We start from the raw sequence: 20,457 nt of genomic DNA, 5'->3' as shown, positions 1-20,457 counted from the left end.
ACTGTAAGTCCGCACGTAGGTAAATAAAGATATTATATGACAATTGTGCTATCGCGTGATGACATAAAGTACGTGAGAATTACTATCTCGTAATTACGAGATAATTTTCTCATTATTAAGAGATAAGGGCAAGGGTTTTCTTTCCTTGGTGACAACAAAGCGCTTCTGTAGTTTTTGTCCTTCTTTTCATACCAAAGCAAATTCTGTACTGTATAGAAAGATTATTATCTCCAATGCGCCACTCATGCAGTCCAAAAATATTTAGGAAATTCTATGTAGTTCTTATGAATAGAAAATAGAAAATAAAAAGTTAAGACTTATTTCAATACAAAGATGTGCTGTGCTCATCTGATGTTAGGTTCTATTATTTTGATTAAGGACTGAAAAGTACTGAAACAAATTCCTACATGTTTTATACTTACACTGTATTCACTGATTCTTATTCTATCTATAAAAAACAATTAAGAAATAATCAGAAAAATTCACTGAAAGTCTGATTTATGAAGATAAAGTTTGATCTTTTGAAAATAGTGAACCATGTGAAAATAGTGAAGATACTGTACACTACCTTAATTTACTGTGGAGACTAAATTATCAGTCCAAAGGCCGATAATGGGTGGAGAGGGTTTTTTTAGAACGGTGGCCTTGAAATACTCACTGGTATAAACTGCTGTAGTGACTGGAACACTCTGGAGTGCCATCTGTCCCACAGTGACCACTGAAATCGTGTACTGAGTTCCAGACTGCAGACTGGTTAACGTGGTGTTGTTCTGAGTGACATTGTTAGATGTGCTTTTATTGGATGCCGACAGGAACGTGACAAAGAAGGAATGTGGGGTATTGTTCATATTAGGAGGCTCGCCCCAAAAGATAGACATGGAGTCATTTGCTATGCTTTTTATTTTTATGTCTCCAGGTGCAGTGGGATCTGGAATGAAAATCAAGAGACAGTGGTTGCAGATTTAGGTTATAATTGTTCAGATTTAGGCATTCTGTGCTGCTGACTAGAAAGTATTGAGCATTTTTTTAGTTTGGTGGTAAGTTTTTACAGCTCCCCACTACGTTTACGCCTGAGTGTCTGGGGTTTTGATTAAAAAAAAACATTTTCGCTGCCTTCCACTGCCATTAGTCAGCAAAGCAATTGCCAAATGCTTGCACTTGATTGATGATTACTCACGTATGGCACAACGTACACAGGCATTATTTAAGAGCCAGCAGAGACCATATTTGTAATTTTATAACAGCTGTCCTAGTGATGCTCTTCATTCTCTGAGTGTAGTGCTACCTCTGGTCAGTTGCTGTCGATATTGTCACAGCACTAATAAACTGCAACCTACTGTAGTTATTTAGATAGCATCATTAAAAATTACAGTCCCTCAATACTGAGTTTAAAGTCATCCCAGAAAACAAAATAAACATGCACAGAATTCTTTTGCAACTTCAGACTGAAACATACAGTTTTTGTTTGATTTGACAATATACTGTATGCAATACTTGGGGTAAATAAGCCCCATACCTATTTAATTCAGTTAATTTTTAGTTAAAATATGAATTGTATACTGCGGTGTGGGAATACTGCATGTTACAAATGTTACTACATAATGTCACATTTAATTTGACATACAGGTAAATGTACTTTTAATTCTTTTTAAATTCGCTGGATTAATTTCTGCATTTAATTGTACTAATTATTATTGCTGTAATCACTGAGGAACATGCATCGTCTTAAGTGATTACGTGCATATATTTTAACAGCTGTGATCTGCTGAAAATCTGCCTTTAGCAATGGAAACTAATATAGCTTTTGGAACTTACAAGTAGCATTTTGAACTACATCAGAATCCACATGGAAAGGTCCGCTGATCGTTGTCACTGTAACATTGTAAATTCTTCCAGGTGCCAGGTTGGTAAATGTTACAGAACTGCTGTTGGAGGTTGTGATTGTTGAGCCACCTTGGATCGTAATGTTATATGATTCCACATTTCCAGCTGGAGGTTTCCAAGTTACTGTTATGCTGTTAGTTGAACCATTGCTTGAAACCTGAATATCACTTGTTTTTATCTTTTCAGGCACTGAAAATTAAGAATAAGAGCAGATACAGTATAAGACAAATATTGTACTTTTTAGACATGATTTAAATGTCAGTTTTGGATAATTACTGAGAAAGTTCACTTGTGACAGAAAAAAAATACAACATAAGTTTAATAGTTTTCATTTGACAATTAAGAGCACTGAAAAAATGACTGAACAGATATTATGCCCATAACTCAAACAAGTTAAAATCACACATCACATCATCTTCCTAATAACAAGAAAATCCAGAAAGCTGACCAATAACTCTTTAAGGAAACATGAACAAAAGCTCTTGGTGTCATATTTGTGTAATTTGAAACTGTCTCTGCACCTCCTGTAGTCTTATTTTGTATTTCACTGAAAACCTGAAAAGTGTATTTGGTTCCTGGTGACAGCTGGGCAATGATGGTAGTCTCACTGGACTGTCTTTTCACTTGAACTGTTAAATTTGGAAAAGTCTGAATCACATAGGAATATCCGTTCTTGTAGTCAGATGACTTGTTCCATGTAAGCTTTATAGCTGTCGTGTTCAGGGTTTGAGCAGTCAAGCCTACAACTTTTGTGAGCTCTAAAAAAGTAAAAGAAGGATGTCGGCATGCTTCACTAAGACTGTACATTATATCACAACATAAGAACATAAGGAAGTCTTCCTCTTTGGTTGCTGGTAATGAATTAAACCAAGGATCTAATCCAGCAAATGTTTTTAAGGAATCCAGGGCATTGGCTTTGGCTAGCTGTGTGGAACATCTAGTTCCACACAAAAATACCAGAAAACTACAAAAACATTATCTGGATCAATAAAAAAGGAAAAACCGAAACAGAAAAACGTCAGACCGTTTTTACAATGAAGTATAAAAAGGCTACAGGCACGACTGAAGATTTCCAAGCAAGTGCCAAGACATCAAAGCAAGTGGAGCAATATGGAAGTGCAATTAAAAGTGCGGAAAAAGCTACCCTGCCATGCTGTTGAAAATGATATCCTGGCTTCTCTCACGAAATGGCTGTATGAGATCCTCATACTGTATCAGTACATTACTATCCACCAAACAATCTAGATGGGCCAAATGTCCTCCTCTCATTCATAATCATTTATACTTTTCTAATTGTATCATTTATAATCATAAGTCCTTATGCTTTATTCTCATGAATTACTACAGCAAAGCTTGGAATGACACCTGTAAAATAAGAAGCTGATCAGTTACATGGTTTTTTTAGTTGGTTTTCAAAAGTGTTCAGACACAAAAGGGACAGCAGTACATCCTTAGGTGCAGACACCGTCAATACAGTGATGTTGAAGAAGCTCAGACTTATCAATCACGTAACACCTCTATAGCAGAAAGACAGGTCACCCAAATGAGACTCCTGCTTATGCATAGACACTATGCAGACCCACTCCCTAATTACAGTATAAATCTTCCCAGGGATACTACAAAAAGTGGTGAGAGGGGTGTGTTCTGATGGAACACCCACCAGAGAAAGTGCTCCTTTATTTCCCTCTGGCCAACTGGTACAGGTCACAACCCACAACCACAACTGTATAATATTTCACTCAGGGCACTCTGGAAACCCACTGAAATGTATAATAATGTATAATAATGTAAATGAATTGTAGCCAGGATGATATATACTGTATACGTACTTTAAATCTAATATATGCTCCTGCTCTACAAAAAAATAATTACCATTTATGTGAAAATTATTTTGAGTAAAGCATGTAATGTATTACTATGATACTGTATATACAGTATGGTTATAAAAAGGAAAACAAATAAGACTTCAACAAACAAACAAGATCGTTGAAGACAATGTATTGATAAGTTTGTAAAAATCATTACATATTGTAAATGATTATACAAATAAATCCCAGGTTAAGAAAAAAGTCTTACTTGTATACTGAGAGAGGTTGACAGGGGCTCCTGCTGTTGAGTTATCTGCAGCCACTGCAATGACTGTGAAAGAGTATCCAGTCCCCGCAGTCAGATTAGTAATATTAAAGGCCTTCTCTGTCATATTTTCACGACTTTGAGTCAGAGAAAAGGTTGAATTTGTCCCAGTCTTCAGCACCTCAACTCTAAAGTAGGAGCTTTTTCCCACAGGCTCAGTCCAGTTCAGAGACACAGAAGATGTGGTGACTTGAGTGACAGTCAGGTTCCTGATGACATCAGGCCCTGTGAGTGCAGGTAAGGGGTTTGGGAAGAACAAGCACAAACATTAGCTGGGTTTTGTGATCCTGTTCGGAGAAGTACACTCTACAAACAATAGCAAACACTCATCTCTTTTAGACCTGTTTGAAAAGATTGAAGTGAATCAAATAAAGGGAAATAATTGAAATAAGAAAATTCCACCCATCCATTTTCTAACCTGCTTTAACCAAGTTGCTGGGGACACAGAGTCAAATCCAGCAGCAACAGGCATAAGGCAGGATACACCCTGGATGGGAGACAAGTCCATTCAACTCAAACCAGGACAAGGTTTCCCAGAAACCTTTTAAAATCCCCATACTGTATGCCTTTGGAGTGTGCGAGCAAACTGGAGCACTTAGAGGAAACCAATGTAAAACTCCCTTCTGGAGTTGAACCCAGGACACGAGCTCAATGAGACAGCAATGCTAACCACTGTGTCATTCTTTATTATACAATGCGCATATTAAAAAACATAACTTTCAGGCAACTGCAGAGAAAAAACATGATCTAGTGTCTCAGTCAGGAGAAGACAAAGTCTTACTTGTATACTGAGAGAGGCTGACAGGGGCTCCTGCTGTTGAGTTATCTGCAGCCACTGCAATGACTGTGAAATTGTATCCAGTCCCCGCAGTCAGATTAGTAATATTAAAGGACTTCTCTGTCATATTTTCACGACTTTGAGTCAGAGAAAAGGTTGAATTTGTCCCAGTCTTCAGCACCTCAACTCTAAAGTAGGAGCTTTTTCCCACAGGCTCAGTCCAGTTCAGAGACACAGAAGATGTGGTGACCTGAGTGACAGTCAGGTTGCTGATGACATCAGGCCCTGTGAGTGCAGGTAAGGGGTTTGGGAAGAACAAGCACAAACATTAGCTGGGTTTTGTGATCCTGTTCAGAGAAGTACACTCTACAAACAATAGCAAACACTTATCATCTCTTTTGGACGTGTTTGAAAAGACTAAACTGAATCAATAAAGGAAAATGATTAAATTATAAGAAAATTCCACCCATCCATTTTCAAACCTGCTTTAACCAAGTTGCTGGAGACCCAGAGTCAAACCCAGCAGAATCTGGCACAAGGCGGGATACACCCTGGATGGGACACCAGTCCATCTCAACTCACACAAGGATAAGGTTTCCCAGAAACCTTTTAAAATTCCCATACTGTATGCCTTTGGAGTGTGCGAGCAAACTGGAGCACTTAGAGGAAACCAATGTAAAACTCCCTTCTGGAGTTGAACCCAGGACACGAGCTCAATGAGATAGCAATGCTAACCACTGTGTCATTCTTTATTATACAATGCGCCTATAAAAAACACAACTTTCAGGCAACTGCAGAGAAAAAACATGATCTAGTGTCTCAGTCAGGAGAAGACAAAGTCTTACTTGTATACTGAGAGAGGCTGACAGGGGCTCCTGCTGTTGAGTTATCTGCAGCCACTGCAATGACTGTGAAATTGTATCCAGTCCCCGCAGTCAGATTAGTAATATTAAAGGACTTCTCTGTCATATTTTCACGACTTTGAGTCAGAGAAAAGGTTGAATTTGTCCCAGTCTTCAGCACCTCAACTCTAAAGTAGGAGCTTTTTCCCACAGGCTCAGTCCAGTTCAGAGACACAGAAGATGTGGTGACTTGAGTGACAGTCAGGTTCCTGATGACATCAGGCCCTGTGAGTGCAGGTAAGGGGTTTGGGAAGAACAAGCACAAACATTAGCTGGGTTTTGTGATCCTGTTCAGAGAAGTACACTCTACAAACAATAGCAAACACTTATCATCTCTTTTAGACGTGTTTGAAAAGACGGAACTGAATCAAATGAAGGAAAATGATTAAATTATAAGAAAATTCCACCCATCCATTTTCAAACCTGCTTTAACCAAGTTGCTGGGGACACAGAGTCAAACCCAGCAGAATCTGGCACAAGGCGGGATACACCCCGGATGGGACACCAGTCCATCTCAACTCACACAAGGATAAGGTTTCCCAGAAACCTTTTAAAATTCCCATACTGCATGCCTTTGGAGTGTGCGAGCAAACTGGAGCACTTAGAGGAAACCAATGTAAAACTCCCTTCTGGAGTTGAACCCAGGACACGAGCTCAATGAGACAGCAATGCTAACCACTGTGTCATTCTTTATTATACAATGCGCATATTAAAAAACACAACATTCAGGCAACTGCAGAGAAAAAATGTGATCTAGTGTCTCAGTCAGGAGAACGCAATGTCTTACTTGTATACTGAGAGAGGCTGACAGGGAATCCTGCTGTTGAGTTATCTGCAGCCACTGCAATGACTGTGAAAGAGTATCCAGTCCCCGCAGTCAGATTAGTAATATTAAAGGCCTTCTCTGTCATATTTTCACGACTTTGAGTCAGAGAAAAGGTTGAATTTGTCCCAGTCTCCAGCACCTCAACTCTAAAGTAGGAGCTTTTTCCCACAGGCTCAGTCCAGTTCAGAGACACAGAAGATGTGGTGACTTGAGTGACAGTCAGGTTCCTGATGACATCAGGCCCTGTGAGTGCAGGTAAGGGGTTTGGGAAGAACAAGCACAAAAATTAGCTGGGTTTTGTGATCCTTTTCTCAAAGTCATATCTACAAACAATGGCAAACACCGATCAACAAGCCTGAGCCTGTCTGGAAAGACAGCACTAACATCAAATAGTTTATATCAAGTGATACAACCTACAGTATTTGAGAATTCATATCTTGAGAAATGTAACATTCCAAGACTAAGAAATAAAAGATTAGTGAAAATACCGTAAATGCACAAAACAACAAAATGGTCCCCAGCCAGAAAAATGCCATGAGTTCTATAGGAGACAGTAACTTACCTCATTATAATCTGAGTAAAGACAATGCTCATTTAAAAGAAAAGCATAATGACATTAAAAATCCAGTTGAGTTCAAACTCTACATCTGACAAAGGGGCATATACTGTAGCAAGGGATGAAAAAAAGTGATTGTGTACTGAACTGACAAAATGAACTAGAATTGTCTCCAATTGAAAATACATAAATTGATGTTTAAGTCTGAAGAAGGCAAAGTCTTACTTGTAAATTTAAAGAGGTGGATAGGTGCTCCTGCTGTTGAGTTATCTGCAGCCACTGCAATGACTGTGAAATTGTATCCAGTCCCCGCAGTCAGATTAGTAATATTAAAGGACTGCTCTCTCATATTTTCACGACTTTGAGTCAGAGAAAAGGTTGAATTTGTCCCAGTCTTCAGCACGTCAACTCTAAAGTAGGAGCTTTTTCCCACAGGCTCAGTCCAGTTCAGAGACACAGAAGATGTGGTGACTTGAGTGACAGTCAGGTTCCTGATGACATCAGGCCCTGTGAGTGCAGGTAAAGGGTTTGGGAACAACAAGCACAAAAATTAGCTGTGTTTTGTGATCCTTTTCACAAAGTACACTCTTCAAACAATGGCAAACACCTCTCCACTCTCTTAGAGCTACCTGAAAAGATTGAACTGAAATCAAATAAAGGGAAACAATAAAATTATAAGAAAATTCTACCCAACCATATTCTAACCTGCTTTAACCAAGTTGCTTGGGAGGCAGAGTCAAACCCAGCAGCAGCAGGCACAAGGCAGGATACACCCTGGACAGGACACCAGTCCATTTCAACTCACACACACTCACACCAGGACCAGTTTTCCAAGAACGTTTTAAAATTCCCATACTGTATGCCTTTGGGTTATGCAAGTACACTGGAGCACTTAGAGGATACCCATGCAAACACAGGGAGAACATACAAACTCCATGCAGGAACTGAAACTAGGGCTTTAGCTCAATGAGATAGCAATGCTTTCCACTGTACCATCCTTTAATACACAATGTGAATTTAAAAATAACAACTTTCAGGTATCTGCAGAGTAAAAAACGTGATCTAGTGTCTCAGTCAGGTGAAGGCAAAGTCTTACTTGTATACTGAGAGAGGCTGACAGGGAATCCTGCTGTTGAGTTATCTGCAGCCACTGCAATGACTGTGAAAGAGTATCCAGTCCCCGCAGTCAGATTACCAATATTAAAGGACTTCTCTGTCATATTTTCACGACTTTGAGTCAGAAAAAAGGTTGAATTTGTCCCCGTCTTCAGCACCTCAACTCTAAAGTAGGAGCTTTTTCCCACAGGCTCAGTCCAGTTCAGAGACACAGAAGATGTGGTGACCTGAGTGACAGTCAGGTTCCTGATGACATCAGGCCCTGTGAGTGCAGGTAAGGGGTTTGGGAAGAACAAGCACAAACATTAGATGGGTTTTTTTATCCTTTTTGACAATGTACACTCAACAAACACCTCTCCACTCTCTTAGAGCTACCTGAAAAGATTCAATTAAAATCAAATAAAGGGAAACAATAAAATCATAAGAAAATTCCACCCATCCATTTTCTAACCTGCTTTAACCAGGTTGCTGGGGACACAGAGTCAAACCCAGCAGCAACAGGCATAAGGCAGGATACACCCTGGACGGGACACCAGTCCATCTCAACTCACACACACAGACATGGACACACACACCAGGAACAGTTTTCCAAGAATGTTTTAAAATTCCCATACTGTATGCCTTTGGATTATGCAAGTGTACTGGAGCACTTAGAGGAAACCCATGCAAACACAGGGAGAACATACAAACTCCATGCAGGAACTGAAACTAGGGCTTTAGCTCAATGAGATAGCAATGCTTTCCACTGTGCCATCCTTTAATACACAATGTGCATTTAAAAATAACAACTTTCAGGTATCTGCAGAGCAAAAAACGTGATCTAGTGTCTCAGTCAGGAGAAGGCAAAGTCTTACTTGTATACTGAGAGAGGCTGACAGGGGCTCCTGCTGTTGAGTTATCTGCAGCCACTGCAATGACTGTGAAAGAATATCCAGTCCCCGCAGTCAGATTACCAATATTAAAGGACTTCTCTGTCATATTTTCACGACTTTGAGTCAGAGAAAAGGTTGAATTTGTCCCAGTCTCCAGCACCTCAACTCTAAAGTAGGAGCTTTTTCCCACAGGCTCAGTCCAGTTCAGAGACACAGAAGATGTGGTGACCTGAGTGACAGTCAGGTTCCTGATGACATCAGGCCCTGTGAGTGCAGGTAAGGGGTTTGGGAAGAACAAGCACAAACATTAGCTGGGTTTTTTTATCCTTTTTGACAATGTACACTCAACAAACACCTCTCCACTCTCTTAGAGCTACCTGAAAAGATTCAATTAAAATCAAATAAAGGGAAACAATAAAATCATAAGAAAATTCCACCCATCCATTTTCTAACCTGCTTTAACCAGGTTGCTGGGGACACAGAGTCAAACCCAGCAGCAACAGGCATAAGGCAGGATACACCCTGGACGGGACACCAGTCCATCTCAACTCACACACACACAGACATGGACACACTCACACCAGGACCAGTTTTCCATGAACGTTTTAAAATTCCCATACTGTATGCCTTTGGATTGTGAAAGTACACTGGAGCACTTAGAGGATACCCATGCAAACACAGGAAGAACATACAAACTCCATGCAGGAAACTGAACTAGGGCTTCAGCTCAATGAGATAGCAATGCTTTCCACTGTGCCATCCTTTAATACACAATGTGCATTTAAAAATAACAACTTTCAGGTATCTGCAGAGTAAAAAACGTGATCTAGTGTCTCAGTCAGGTGAAGGCAAAGTCTTACTTGTATACTGAGAGAGGCTGACAGGGAATCCTGCTGTTGAGTTATCTGCAGCCACTGCAATGACTGTGAAAGAGTATCCAGTCCCCGCAGTCAGATTACCAATATTAAAGGACTTCTCTGTCATATTTTCACGACTTTGAGTCAGAAAAAAGGTTGAATTTGTCCCCGTCTTCAGCACCTCAACTCTAAAGTAGGAGCTTTTTCCCACAGGCTCAGTCCAGTTCAGAGACACAGAAGATGTGGTGACTTGAGTGACAGTGAGGTTCCTGATGACATCAGGCCCTGTGAGTGCAGGTAAGGGGTTTGGGAAGAACAAGCACAAACATTAGCTGGGTTTTGTGATCCTTTTTGACAATGTACACTCAACAAACACCTCTCCACTCTCTTAGAGCTACCTGAAAAGATTCAATTAAAATCAAATAAAGGGAAACAATAAAATCATAAGAAAATTCCACCCATCCATTTTCTAACCTGCTTTAACCAGGTTGCTGGGGACACAGAGTCAAACCCAGCAGCAACAGGCATAAGGCAGGATACACCCTGGACGGGACACCAGTCCATCTCAACTCACACACACACAGACATGGACACACTCACACCAGGACCAGTTTTCCATGAACGTTTTAAAATTCCCATACTGTATGCCTTTGGATTGTGAAAGTACACTGGAGCACTTAGAGGATACCCATGCAAACACAGGAAGAACATACAAACTCCATGCAGGAACTGAAACTAGGGCTTCAGCTCAATGAGATAGCAATGCTTTCCACTGTGCCATCCTTTAAAACACAATGTGCATTTAAAAATAACAACTTTTAGGTATCTGCAGAGTAAAAAACATGATCTAGTGTCTCAGTCAGGTGAAGGCAAAGTCTTACTTGTATACTGAGAGAGGCTGACAGGGGCTCCTGCTGTTGAGTTATCTGCAGCCACTGCAATGACTGTGAAAGAGTATCCAGTCCCCGCAGTCAGATTACCAATATTAAAGGACTTCTCTGTCATATTTTCACGACTTTGAGTCAGAGAAAAGGTTGAATTTGTCCCAGTCTCTAGCACCTCAACTCTAAAGTAGGAGCTTTTTCCCACAGGCTCAGTCCAGTTCAGAGACACAGAAGATGTGGTGACCTGAGTGACAGTCAGGTTCCTGATGACATCAGGCCCTGTGAGTGCAGGTAAGGGGTTTGGGAAGAACAAGCACAAACATTAGCTGGGTTTTGTGATCCTTTTTGACAATGTACACTCAACAAACACCTCTCCACTCTCTTAGAGCTACCTGAAAAGATTCAAATGAAATCAAATAAAGGGATACAATAAAATTATAAGAAAATTCCACCAATCCATTTTCTAACCTGCTTTAACCAGGTTGCTGGGGACACAGAGTCAAACCCAGCAGCAACAGGCATAAGGCAGGATACACCCTGGATGGGACACCAGTCCATCTCAACTCACACACACAGACACGAACACACTCACACCAGGACCAGTTTTCCCAGAAACATACTAAAATTCCCATACTGTATGCCTTTGGATTATGCAAGTGCACTGGAGCACTTAGAGGAAACCCATGCAAACACAGGGAGAACATACAAACTCCATGCAGGAACTGAAACTAGGGCTTCAGCTCAATGAGATAGCAATGCTTTCCACTGTGCCATCCTTTAATACACAATGTGCATTTAAAAATAACAACTTTCAGGTATCTGCAGAGTAAAAAACGTGATCTAGTGTCTCAGTCAGGAGAACGCAATGTCTTACTTGTATACTGAGAGAGGCTGACAGGGGCTCCTGCTGTTGAGTTATCTGCAGCCACTGCAATGACTGTGAAAGAGTATCCAGTCCCCGCAGTCAGATTACCAATATTAAAGGACTTCTCTGTCATATTTTCACGACTTTGAGTCAGAGAAAAGGTTGAATTTGTCCCAGTCTCCAGCACCTCAACTCTAAAGTAGGAGCTTTTTCCCACAGGCTCAGTCCAGTTCAGAGACACAGAAGATGTGGTGACCTGAGTGACAGTAAGGTTCCTGATGACATCAGGCCCTGTGAGTGCAGGTAAGGGGTTTGGGAAGAACAAGCACAAACATTAGCTGGGTTTTGTGATCCTTTTTGACAATGTACACTCAACAAACACCTCTCCACTCTCTTAGAGCTACCTAAAAATATTCAATTGAAATCAAATAAAGAGAAACATTAAAATTATAAGAAAATTCCACCCATCCATTTTCTAACCTGCTTTAACCAGGTTGCTGGGGACACAGAGTCAAACCCAGCAGCAACAGGCATAAGGCAGGATACACCCTGGACGGGACACCAGTCCATCTCAACTCACACACACACAGACATGGACACACTCACACCAGGACCAGTTTTCCATGAACGTTTTAAAATTCCCATACTGTATGCCTTTGGATTGTGAAAGTACACTGGAGCACTTAGAGGATACCCATGCAAACACAGGAAGAACATACAAACTCCATGCAGGAACTGAAACTAGGGCTTCAGCTCAATGAGATAGCAATGCTTTCCACTGTGCCATCCTTTAATACACAATGTGCATTTAAAAATAACAACTTTCAGGTATCTGCAGAGTAAAAAACGTGATCTAGTGTCTCAGTCAGGTGAAGGCAAAGTCTTACTTGTATACTGAGAGAGGCTGACAGGGAATCCTGCTGTTGAGTTATCTGCAGCCACTGCAATGACTGTGAAAGAGTATCCAGTCCCCGCAGTCAGATTACCAATATTAAAGGACTTCTCTGTCATATTTTCACGACTTTGAGTCAGAAAAAAGGTTGAATTTGTCCCCGTCTTCAGCACCTCAACTCTAAAGTAGGAGCTTTTTCCCACAGGCTCAGTCCAGTTCAGAGACACAGAAGATGTGGTGACTTGAGTGACAGTCAGGTTCCTGATGACATCAGGCCCTGTGAGTGCAGGTAAGGGGTTTGGGAAGAACAAGCACAAACATTAGCTGGGTTTTGTGATCCTTTTTGACAATGTACACTCAACAAACACCTCTCCACTCTCTTAGAGCTACCTGAAAAGATTCAATTAAACTCAAATAAAGGGAAACAATAAAATCATAAGAAAATTCCACCCATCCATTTTCTAACCTGCTTTAACCAGGTTGCTGGGGACACAGAGTCAAACCCAGCAGCAACAGGCATAAGGCAGGATACACCCTGGACGGGACACCAGTCCATCTCAACTCACACACACACAGACATGGACACACTCACACCAGGACCAGTTTTCCATGAACGTTTTAAAATTCCCATACTGTATGCCTTTGGATTGTGAAAGTACACTGGAGCACTTAGAGGAAACCCATGCAAACACAGGAAGAACATACAAACTCCATGCAGGAACTGAAACTAGGGCTTCAGCTCAATGAGATAGCAATGCTTTCCACTGTGCCATCCTTTAATACACAATGTGCATTTAAAAATAACAACTTTCAGGTATCTGCAGAGTAAAAAACATGTGGTCTAGTGTCTCAGTCAGGTGAAGGCAAAGTCTTACTTGTATACTGAGAGAGGCTGACAGGGGCTCCTGCTGTTGAGTTATCTGCAGCCACTGCAATGACTGTGAAAGAGTATCCAGTCCCCGCAGTCAGATTACCAATATTAAAGGACTTCTCTGTCATATTTTCACGACTTTGAGTCAGAGAAAAGGTTGAATTTGTCCCAGTCTCCAGCACCTCAACTCTAAAGTAGGAGCTTTTTTCCACAGGCTCAGTCCAGTTCAGAGACACAGAAGATGTGTTGACTTGAGTGACAGTCAGGTTCCTGATGACATCAGGCCCTGTGAGTGCAGGTAAGGGGTTTGGGAAGAACAAGCACAAACATTAGCTGGGTTTTGTGATCCTTTATGACAATGTACACTCAACAAACACCTCTCCACTCTCTTAGAGCTACCTAAAAATATTTAATTGAAATCAAATAAAGAGAAACAATAAAATTATAAGAAAATTCCACCAATCCATTTTCTAACCTGCTTTAACCAGGTTGCTGGGGACACAGAGTCAAACCCAGCAGCAACAGGCATAAGGCAGGATACACCCTGGATGGGACACCAGTCCATCTCAACTCACACACACAGACACGGACACACTCACACCAGGACCAGTTTTCCCAGAAACATACTAAAATTCCCATACTGTATGCCTTTGGATTATGCAAGTGCACTGGAGCACTTAGAGGAAACCCATGCAAACACAGGGAGAACATACAAACTCCATGCAGGAACTGAAACTAGGGCTTCAGCTCAATGAGACAGCAATGCTTTCCACTGTGCCATCCTTTAATACACAATGTGCATTTAAAAATAACAACTTTCAGGTATCTGCAGAGTAAAAAACGTGATCTAGTGTCTCAGTCAGGTGAAGGCAAAGTCTTACTTGTATACTGAGAGAGGCTGACAGGGGCTCCTGCTGTTGAGTTATCTGCAGCCACTGCAATGACTGTGAAAGAGTATCCAGTCCCCGCAGTCAGATTACCAATATTAAAGGACTTCTCTGTCATATTTTCACAACTTTGAGTCAGAGAAAAGGTTGAATTTGTCCCAGTCTCCAGCACCTCAACTCTAAAGTAGGAGCTTTTTCCCACAGGCTCAGTCCAGTTCAGAGACACAGAAGATGTGGTGACCTGAGTGACAGTCAGGTTCCTGATGACATCAGGCCCTGTGAGTGCAGGTAAGGGGTTTGGGAAGAACAAGCACAAAAATTAGCTGGGTTTTGTGATCGTTTTTGTCAATGTACACTCAACAAACACCTCTCCACTCTCTTAGAGCTACCTAAAAATATTCAATTGAAATCAAATAAAGAGAAACATTAAAATTATAAGAAAATTCCACCCATCCATTTTCTAACCTGCTTTAACCAGGTTGCTGGGGACACAGAGTCAAACCCAGCAGCAACAGGCATAAGGCAGGATACACCCTGGACGGGACACCAGTCCATCTCAACTCACACACACACAGACATGGACACACTCACACCAGGACCAGTTTTCCATGAACGTTTTAAAATTCCCATACTGTATGCCTTTGGATTGTGAACGTACACTGGAGCACTTAGAGGATACCCATGCAAACACAGGAAGAACATACAAACTCCATGCAGGAAACTGAACTAGGGCTTCAGCTCAATGAGATAGCAATGCTTTCCACTGTGCCATCCTTTAATACACAATGTGCATTTAAAAATAACAACTTTCAGGTATCTGCAGAGTAAAAAACGTGATCTAGTGTCTCAGTCAGGTGAAGGCAAAGTCTTACTTGTATACTGAGAGAGGCTGACAGGGAATCCTGCTGTTGAGTTATCTGCAGCCACTGCAATGACTGTGAAAGAGTATCCAGTCCCCGCAGTCAGATTACCAATATTAAAGGACTTCTCTGTCATATTTTCACGACTTTGAGTCAGAAAAAAGGTTGAATTTGTCCCCGTCTTCAGCACCTCAACTCTAAAGTAGGAGCTTTTTCCCACAGGCTCAGTCCAGTTCAGAGACACAGAAGATGTGGTGACTTGAGTGACAGTCAGGTTCCTGATGACATCAGGCCCTGTGAGTGCAGGTAAGGGGTTTGGGAAGAACAAGCACAAACATTAGCTGGGTTTTGTGATCCTTTTTGACAATGTACACTCAACAAACACCTCTCCACTCTCTTAGAGCTACCTGAAAAGATTCAATTAAACTCAAATAAAGGGAAACAATAAAATCATAAGAAAATTCCACCCATCCATTTTCTAACCTGCTTTAACCAGGTTGCTGGGGACACAGAGTCAAACCCAGCAGCAACAGGCATAAGGCAGGATACACCCTGGACGGGACACCAGTCCATCTCAACTCACACACACACAGACATGGACACACTCACACCAGGACCAGTTTTCCATGAACGTTTTAAAATTCCCATACTGTATGCCTTTGGATTGTGAAAGTACACTGGAGCACTTAGAGGAAACCCATGCAAACACAGGAAGAACATACAAACTCCATGCAGGAACTGAAACTAGGGCTTCAGCTCAATGAGATAGCAATGCTATCCACTGTGCCATCCTTTAATACACAATGTGCATTTAAAAATAACAACTTTCAGGTATCTGCAGAGTAAAAAACATGTGGTCTAGTGTCTCAGTCAGGTGAAGGCAAAGTCTTACTTGTATACTGAGAGAGGCTGACAGGGGCTCCTGCTGTTGAGTTATCTGCAGCCACTGCAATGACTGTGAAAGAGTATCCAGTCCCCGCAGTCAGATTACCAATATTAAAGGACTTCTCTGTCATATTTTCACGACTTTGAGTCAGAGAAAAGGTTGAATTTGTCCCAGTCTCCAGCACCTCAACTCTAAAGTAGGAGCTTTTTCCCACAGGCTCAGTCCAGTTCAGAGACACAGAAGATGTGGTGACTTGAGTGACAGTCAGGTTCCTGATGACATCAGGCCCTGTGAGTGCAGGTAAGGGGTTTGGGAAGAACAAGCACAAACATTAGCTGGGTTTTGTGATCCTTTATGACAATGTACACTCAACAAACACCTCTCCACTCTCTTAGAGCTACCTAAAAATATTTAATTGAAATCAAATAAAGAGAAACAATAAAATTATAAGAAAATTCCACCAATCCATTTTCTAACCTGCTTTAACCAGGTTGCTGGGGACACAGAGTCAAACCCAGCAGCAACAGGCATAAGGCAGGATACACCCTGGATGGGACACCAGTCCATCTCAACTCACACACACAGACACGGACACACTCACACCAGGACCAGTTTTCCCAGAAACATACTAAAATTCCCATACTGTATGCCTTTGGATTATGCAAGTGCACTGGAGCACTTAGAGGAAACCCATGCAAACACAGGGAGAACATACAAACTCCATGCAGGAACTGAAACTAGGGCTTCAGCTCAATGAGACAGCAATGCTTTCCACTGTGCCATCCTTTAATACACAATGTGCATTTAAAAATAACAACTTTCAGGTATCTGCAGAGTAAAAAACGTGATCTAGTGTCTCAGTCAGGTGAAGGCAAAGTCTTACTTGTATACTGAGAGAGGCTGACAGGGGCTCCTGCTGTTGAGTTATCTGCAGCCACTGCAATGACTGTGAAAGAGTATCCAGTCCCCGCAGTCAGATTACCAATATTAAAGGACTTCTCTGTCATATTTTCACAACTTTGAGTCAGAGAAAAGGTTGAATTTGTCCCAGTCTCCAGCACCTCAACTCTAAAGTAGGAGCTTTTTCCCACAGGCTCAGTCCAGTTCAGAGACACAGAAGATGTGGTGACCTGAGTGACAGTCAGGTTCCTGATGACATCAGGCCCTGTGAGTGCAGGTAAGGGGTTTGGGAAGAACAAGCACAAAAATTAGCTGGGTTTTGTGATCGTTTTTGTCAATGTACACTCAACAAACACCTCTCCACTCTCTTAGAGCTACCTAAAAATATTCAATTGAAATCAAATAAAGAGAAACATTAAAATTATAAGAAAATTCCACCCATCCATTTTCTAACCTGCTTTAACCAGGTTGCTGGGGACACAGAGTCAAACCCAGCAGCAACAGGCATAAGGCAGGATACACCCTGGACGGGACACCAGTCCATCTCAACTCACACACACACAGACATGGACACACTCACACCAGGACCAGTTTTCCATGAACGTTTTAAAATTCCCATACTGTATGCCTTTGGATTGTGAACGTACACTGGAGCACTTAGAGGAAACCCATGCAAACACAGGGAGAACATACAAACTTCATGCAGGAACTGGAACTAGGGCTTTAGCTCAATGAGATAGCAATGCTTTCCACTGTGCCATCCTTTAATACACAATGTGCATTTAAAAATAACAACTTTCAGGTATCTGCAGAGTAAAAAACATGTGGTCTAGTGTCTCAGTCAGGTGAAGGCAAAGTCTTACTTGTATACTGAGAGAGGCTGACAGGGGCTCCTGCTGTTGAGTTATCTGTAGCCACTGCAATGACTGTGAAAGAGTATCCAGTCCCCGCAGTCAGATTACCAATATTAAAGGACTTCTCTGTCATATTTTCACGACTTTGAGTCAGAGAAAAGGTTGAATTTGTCCCAGTCTCCAGCACCTCAACTCTAAAGTAGGAGCTTTTTCCCACAGGCTCAGTCCAGTTCAGAGACACAGAAGATGTGGTGACCTGAGTGACAGTCAGGTTCCTGATGACATCAGGCCCTGTGAGTGCAGGTAAGGGGTTTGGGAAGAACAAGCACAAACATTAGCTGGGTTTTGTGATCCTTTTTGACAATGTACACTCAACAAACACCTCTCCACTCTCTTAGAGCTACTGTACCTGAAAAGATTGAAATCAAATACAGGGAAATACTCAAATGATGAGAAAATTCCACCCTTTCATTTTGTAACCTGCTTCATGCAATACGAGGCTGCTATGCAGGCAGAGTCAAACCCAGCTGTGGCACTGCGACATTCTTTGTTAGACAATAAATAACTTTCAGGTGTCTGCAGTGTAGAAAAATGTGATTTAGCGTCTCAGTCTGCATAAGGCAAAATCTTACTTGTATACTGAGAGAGGTTGACAGGTTCTCCCTCTGTTAAGTCATCTGCAGCCACTGAAATGACTGTAAATGTGTATTCAGTCCCGGCAGTTAAATAAGTAATTTCAGTGGAGTTTTCTGTTGTATTTTGTCGACTCTGTGACAGAGAAGAGTTTGAATTTGTCCCAGTCTCCAGCACCTCAACTCTAAAGTAGGAGCTTTTTCCCACAGGCTCAGTCCAGTTCAGAGACACAGAAGATGTGGTGACCTGAGTGACAGTCAGGTTCCTGATGACATCAGGCCCTGTGAGTGCAGGTAAGGGGTTTGGTTAGAGCAAGCACAAAAATTAGCTGGGTTTTGTGATCCTTTTCACAAAGTACACTCTTCAAACAATGGCAAACACCTCTCCACTCTCTTAGAGCTACCTGAAAAGATTAAATTGAAATCAAATAAAGGGAAACAATAAAATTATAAGAAAATTCCACCCATCCATTTTCTAACCTGCTTTAACCAGGTTGCTGGGGACACAGAGTGAAACCCAGCAGAATCTGGCACAAGGCAGGATATACCCTGGACGGGACACCAGTCCATCTCAACTCACACACACAGACATGGACACACACACCAGGACCAGTTTTCCAAGAATGTTTTAAAATTCCCATAGTGTATGCCTTTGGATTGTGAAAGTACACTGGAGCACTTAGAGGAAACCCATGCAAACACAGAGAGAACATACAAACTCCATGCAGGAACTGAAACTAGGGCTTCAGCTCAATGAGATAGCAATGCTTTCCACTGTGCCATCCTTTAATACACAATGTGCATTTAAAAATAACAACTTTCAGGTATCTGCAGAGTAAAAAACATGTGGTCTAGTGTCTCAGTCAGGTGAAGGCAAAGTCTTACTTGTATACTGAGAGAGGCTGACAGGGGCTCCTGCTGTTGAGTTATCTGCAGCCACTGCAATGACTGTGAAAGAGTATCCAGTCCCCGCAGTCAGATTACCAATATTAAAGGACTTCTCTGTCATATTTTCACGACTTTGAGTCAGAGAAAAGGTTGAATTTGTCCCAGTCTCCAGCACCTCAACTCTAAAGTAGGAGCTTTTTCCCACAGGCTCAGTCCAGTTCAGAGACACAGAAGATGTGGTGACTTGAGTGACAGTCAGGTTCCTGATGACATCAGGCCCTGTGAGTGCAGGTAAGGGGTTTGGGAAGAACAAGCACAAACATTAGCTGGGTTTTGTGATCCTTTTTGACAATGTACACTCAACAAACACCTCTCCACTCTCTTAGAGCTACTGTACCTGAAAAGATTGAAATCAAATACAGGGAAATACTCAAATGATGAGAAAATTCCACCCTTTCATTTTGTAACCTGCTTCATGCAATACGAGGCTGCTATGCAGGCAGAGTCAAACCCAGCTGTGGCACTGCGACATTCTTTGTAAGACAATAAATAACTTTCAGGTGTCTGCAGTGTAGAAAAATGTGATTTAGCGTCTCAGTCTGCATAAGGCAAAATCTTACTTGTATACTGAGAGAGGTTGACAGGTTCTCCCTCTGTTAAGTCATCTGCAGCCACTGAAATGACTGTAAATGTGTATTCAGTCCCGGCAGTTAAATAAGTAATTTCAGTGGAGTTTTCTGTTGTATTTTGTCGACTCTGTGACAGAGAAGCGTTTGAATTTGTCCCAGTCTCCAGCACCTCAACTCTAAAGTAGGAGCTTTTTCCCACAGGCTCAGTCCAGTTCAGAGACACAGAAGATGTGGTGACCTGAGTGACAGTCAGGTTCCTGATGACATCAGGCCCTGTGAGTGCAGGTAAGGGGTTTGGTTAGAGCAAGCACAAAAATTAGCTGGGTTTTGTGATCCTTTTCACAAAGTACACTCTTCAAACAATGGCAAACACCTCTCCACTCTCTTAGAGCTACCTGAAAAGATTCAATTGAAATCAAATAAAGGGAAACAATAAAATTATAAGAAAATTCCACCCATCCATTTTCTAACCTGCTTTAACCAGG

General features: G+C 41.6%; 1 protein-coding gene across 1 annotated transcript in view; it reads right to left on the bottom strand.

Annotated features, from left to right (window-relative positions):
* The window catches only part of ptprjb.2 (protein tyrosine phosphatase receptor type Jb, tandem duplicate 2), a 38,587-nt gene extending 19,123 nt beyond the window's left edge, over window positions 1–19,464 (bottom strand). Inside the window, exons 1-22 of the mRNA XM_088935187.1 lie at window positions 19,341–19,464; window positions 18,456–18,737; window positions 17,833–18,114; window positions 16,953–17,234; window positions 16,076–16,357; window positions 15,196–15,477; window positions 14,318–14,599; window positions 13,441–13,722; window positions 12,551–12,842; window positions 12,154–12,170; window positions 11,671–11,964; window positions 10,782–11,096; window positions 9,918–10,239; window positions 9,050–9,363; window positions 8,176–8,457; window positions 7,305–7,586; window positions 6,485–6,766; window positions 5,641–5,922; window positions 4,799–5,080; window positions 3,961–4,242; window positions 1,816–2,073; window positions 659–928 (exon numbers count right to left, since the gene is read on the bottom strand). Of these exons, the coding sequence (XP_088791313.1) occupies window positions 659–928; window positions 1,816–2,073; window positions 3,961–4,242; window positions 4,799–5,080; window positions 5,641–5,922; window positions 6,485–6,766; window positions 7,305–7,586; window positions 8,176–8,457; window positions 9,050–9,363; window positions 9,918–10,239; window positions 10,782–11,096; window positions 11,671–11,964; window positions 12,154–12,170; window positions 12,551–12,842; window positions 13,441–13,722; window positions 14,318–14,599; window positions 15,196–15,477; window positions 16,076–16,357; window positions 16,953–17,234; window positions 17,833–18,114; window positions 18,456–18,737; window positions 19,341–19,464 (5,872 nt within the window). The remainder of the gene's footprint in view (window positions 1–658; window positions 929–1,815; window positions 2,074–3,960; window positions 4,243–4,798; window positions 5,081–5,640; window positions 5,923–6,484; window positions 6,767–7,304; window positions 7,587–8,175; window positions 8,458–9,049; window positions 9,364–9,917; window positions 10,240–10,781; window positions 11,097–11,670; window positions 11,965–12,153; window positions 12,171–12,550; window positions 12,843–13,440; window positions 13,723–14,317; window positions 14,600–15,195; window positions 15,478–16,075; window positions 16,358–16,952; window positions 17,235–17,832; window positions 18,115–18,455; window positions 18,738–19,340) is intronic.
* Window positions 19,465–20,457: the final 993 nt, after the last annotated feature.

The sequence above is a fragment of the Atractosteus spatula genome, chromosome 16 (assembly GCF_055471065.1).
Source record: "Atractosteus spatula isolate fAtrSpa1 chromosome 16, fAtrSpa1.hap1, whole genome shotgun sequence".
Taxonomy (NCBI): Eukaryota; Metazoa; Chordata; class Actinopteri; order Semionotiformes; family Lepisosteidae; genus Atractosteus; species Atractosteus spatula.
Note: the sequence above shows the minus strand (reverse complement) of the source record. Positions and strands in the feature narration are given on the sequence as shown.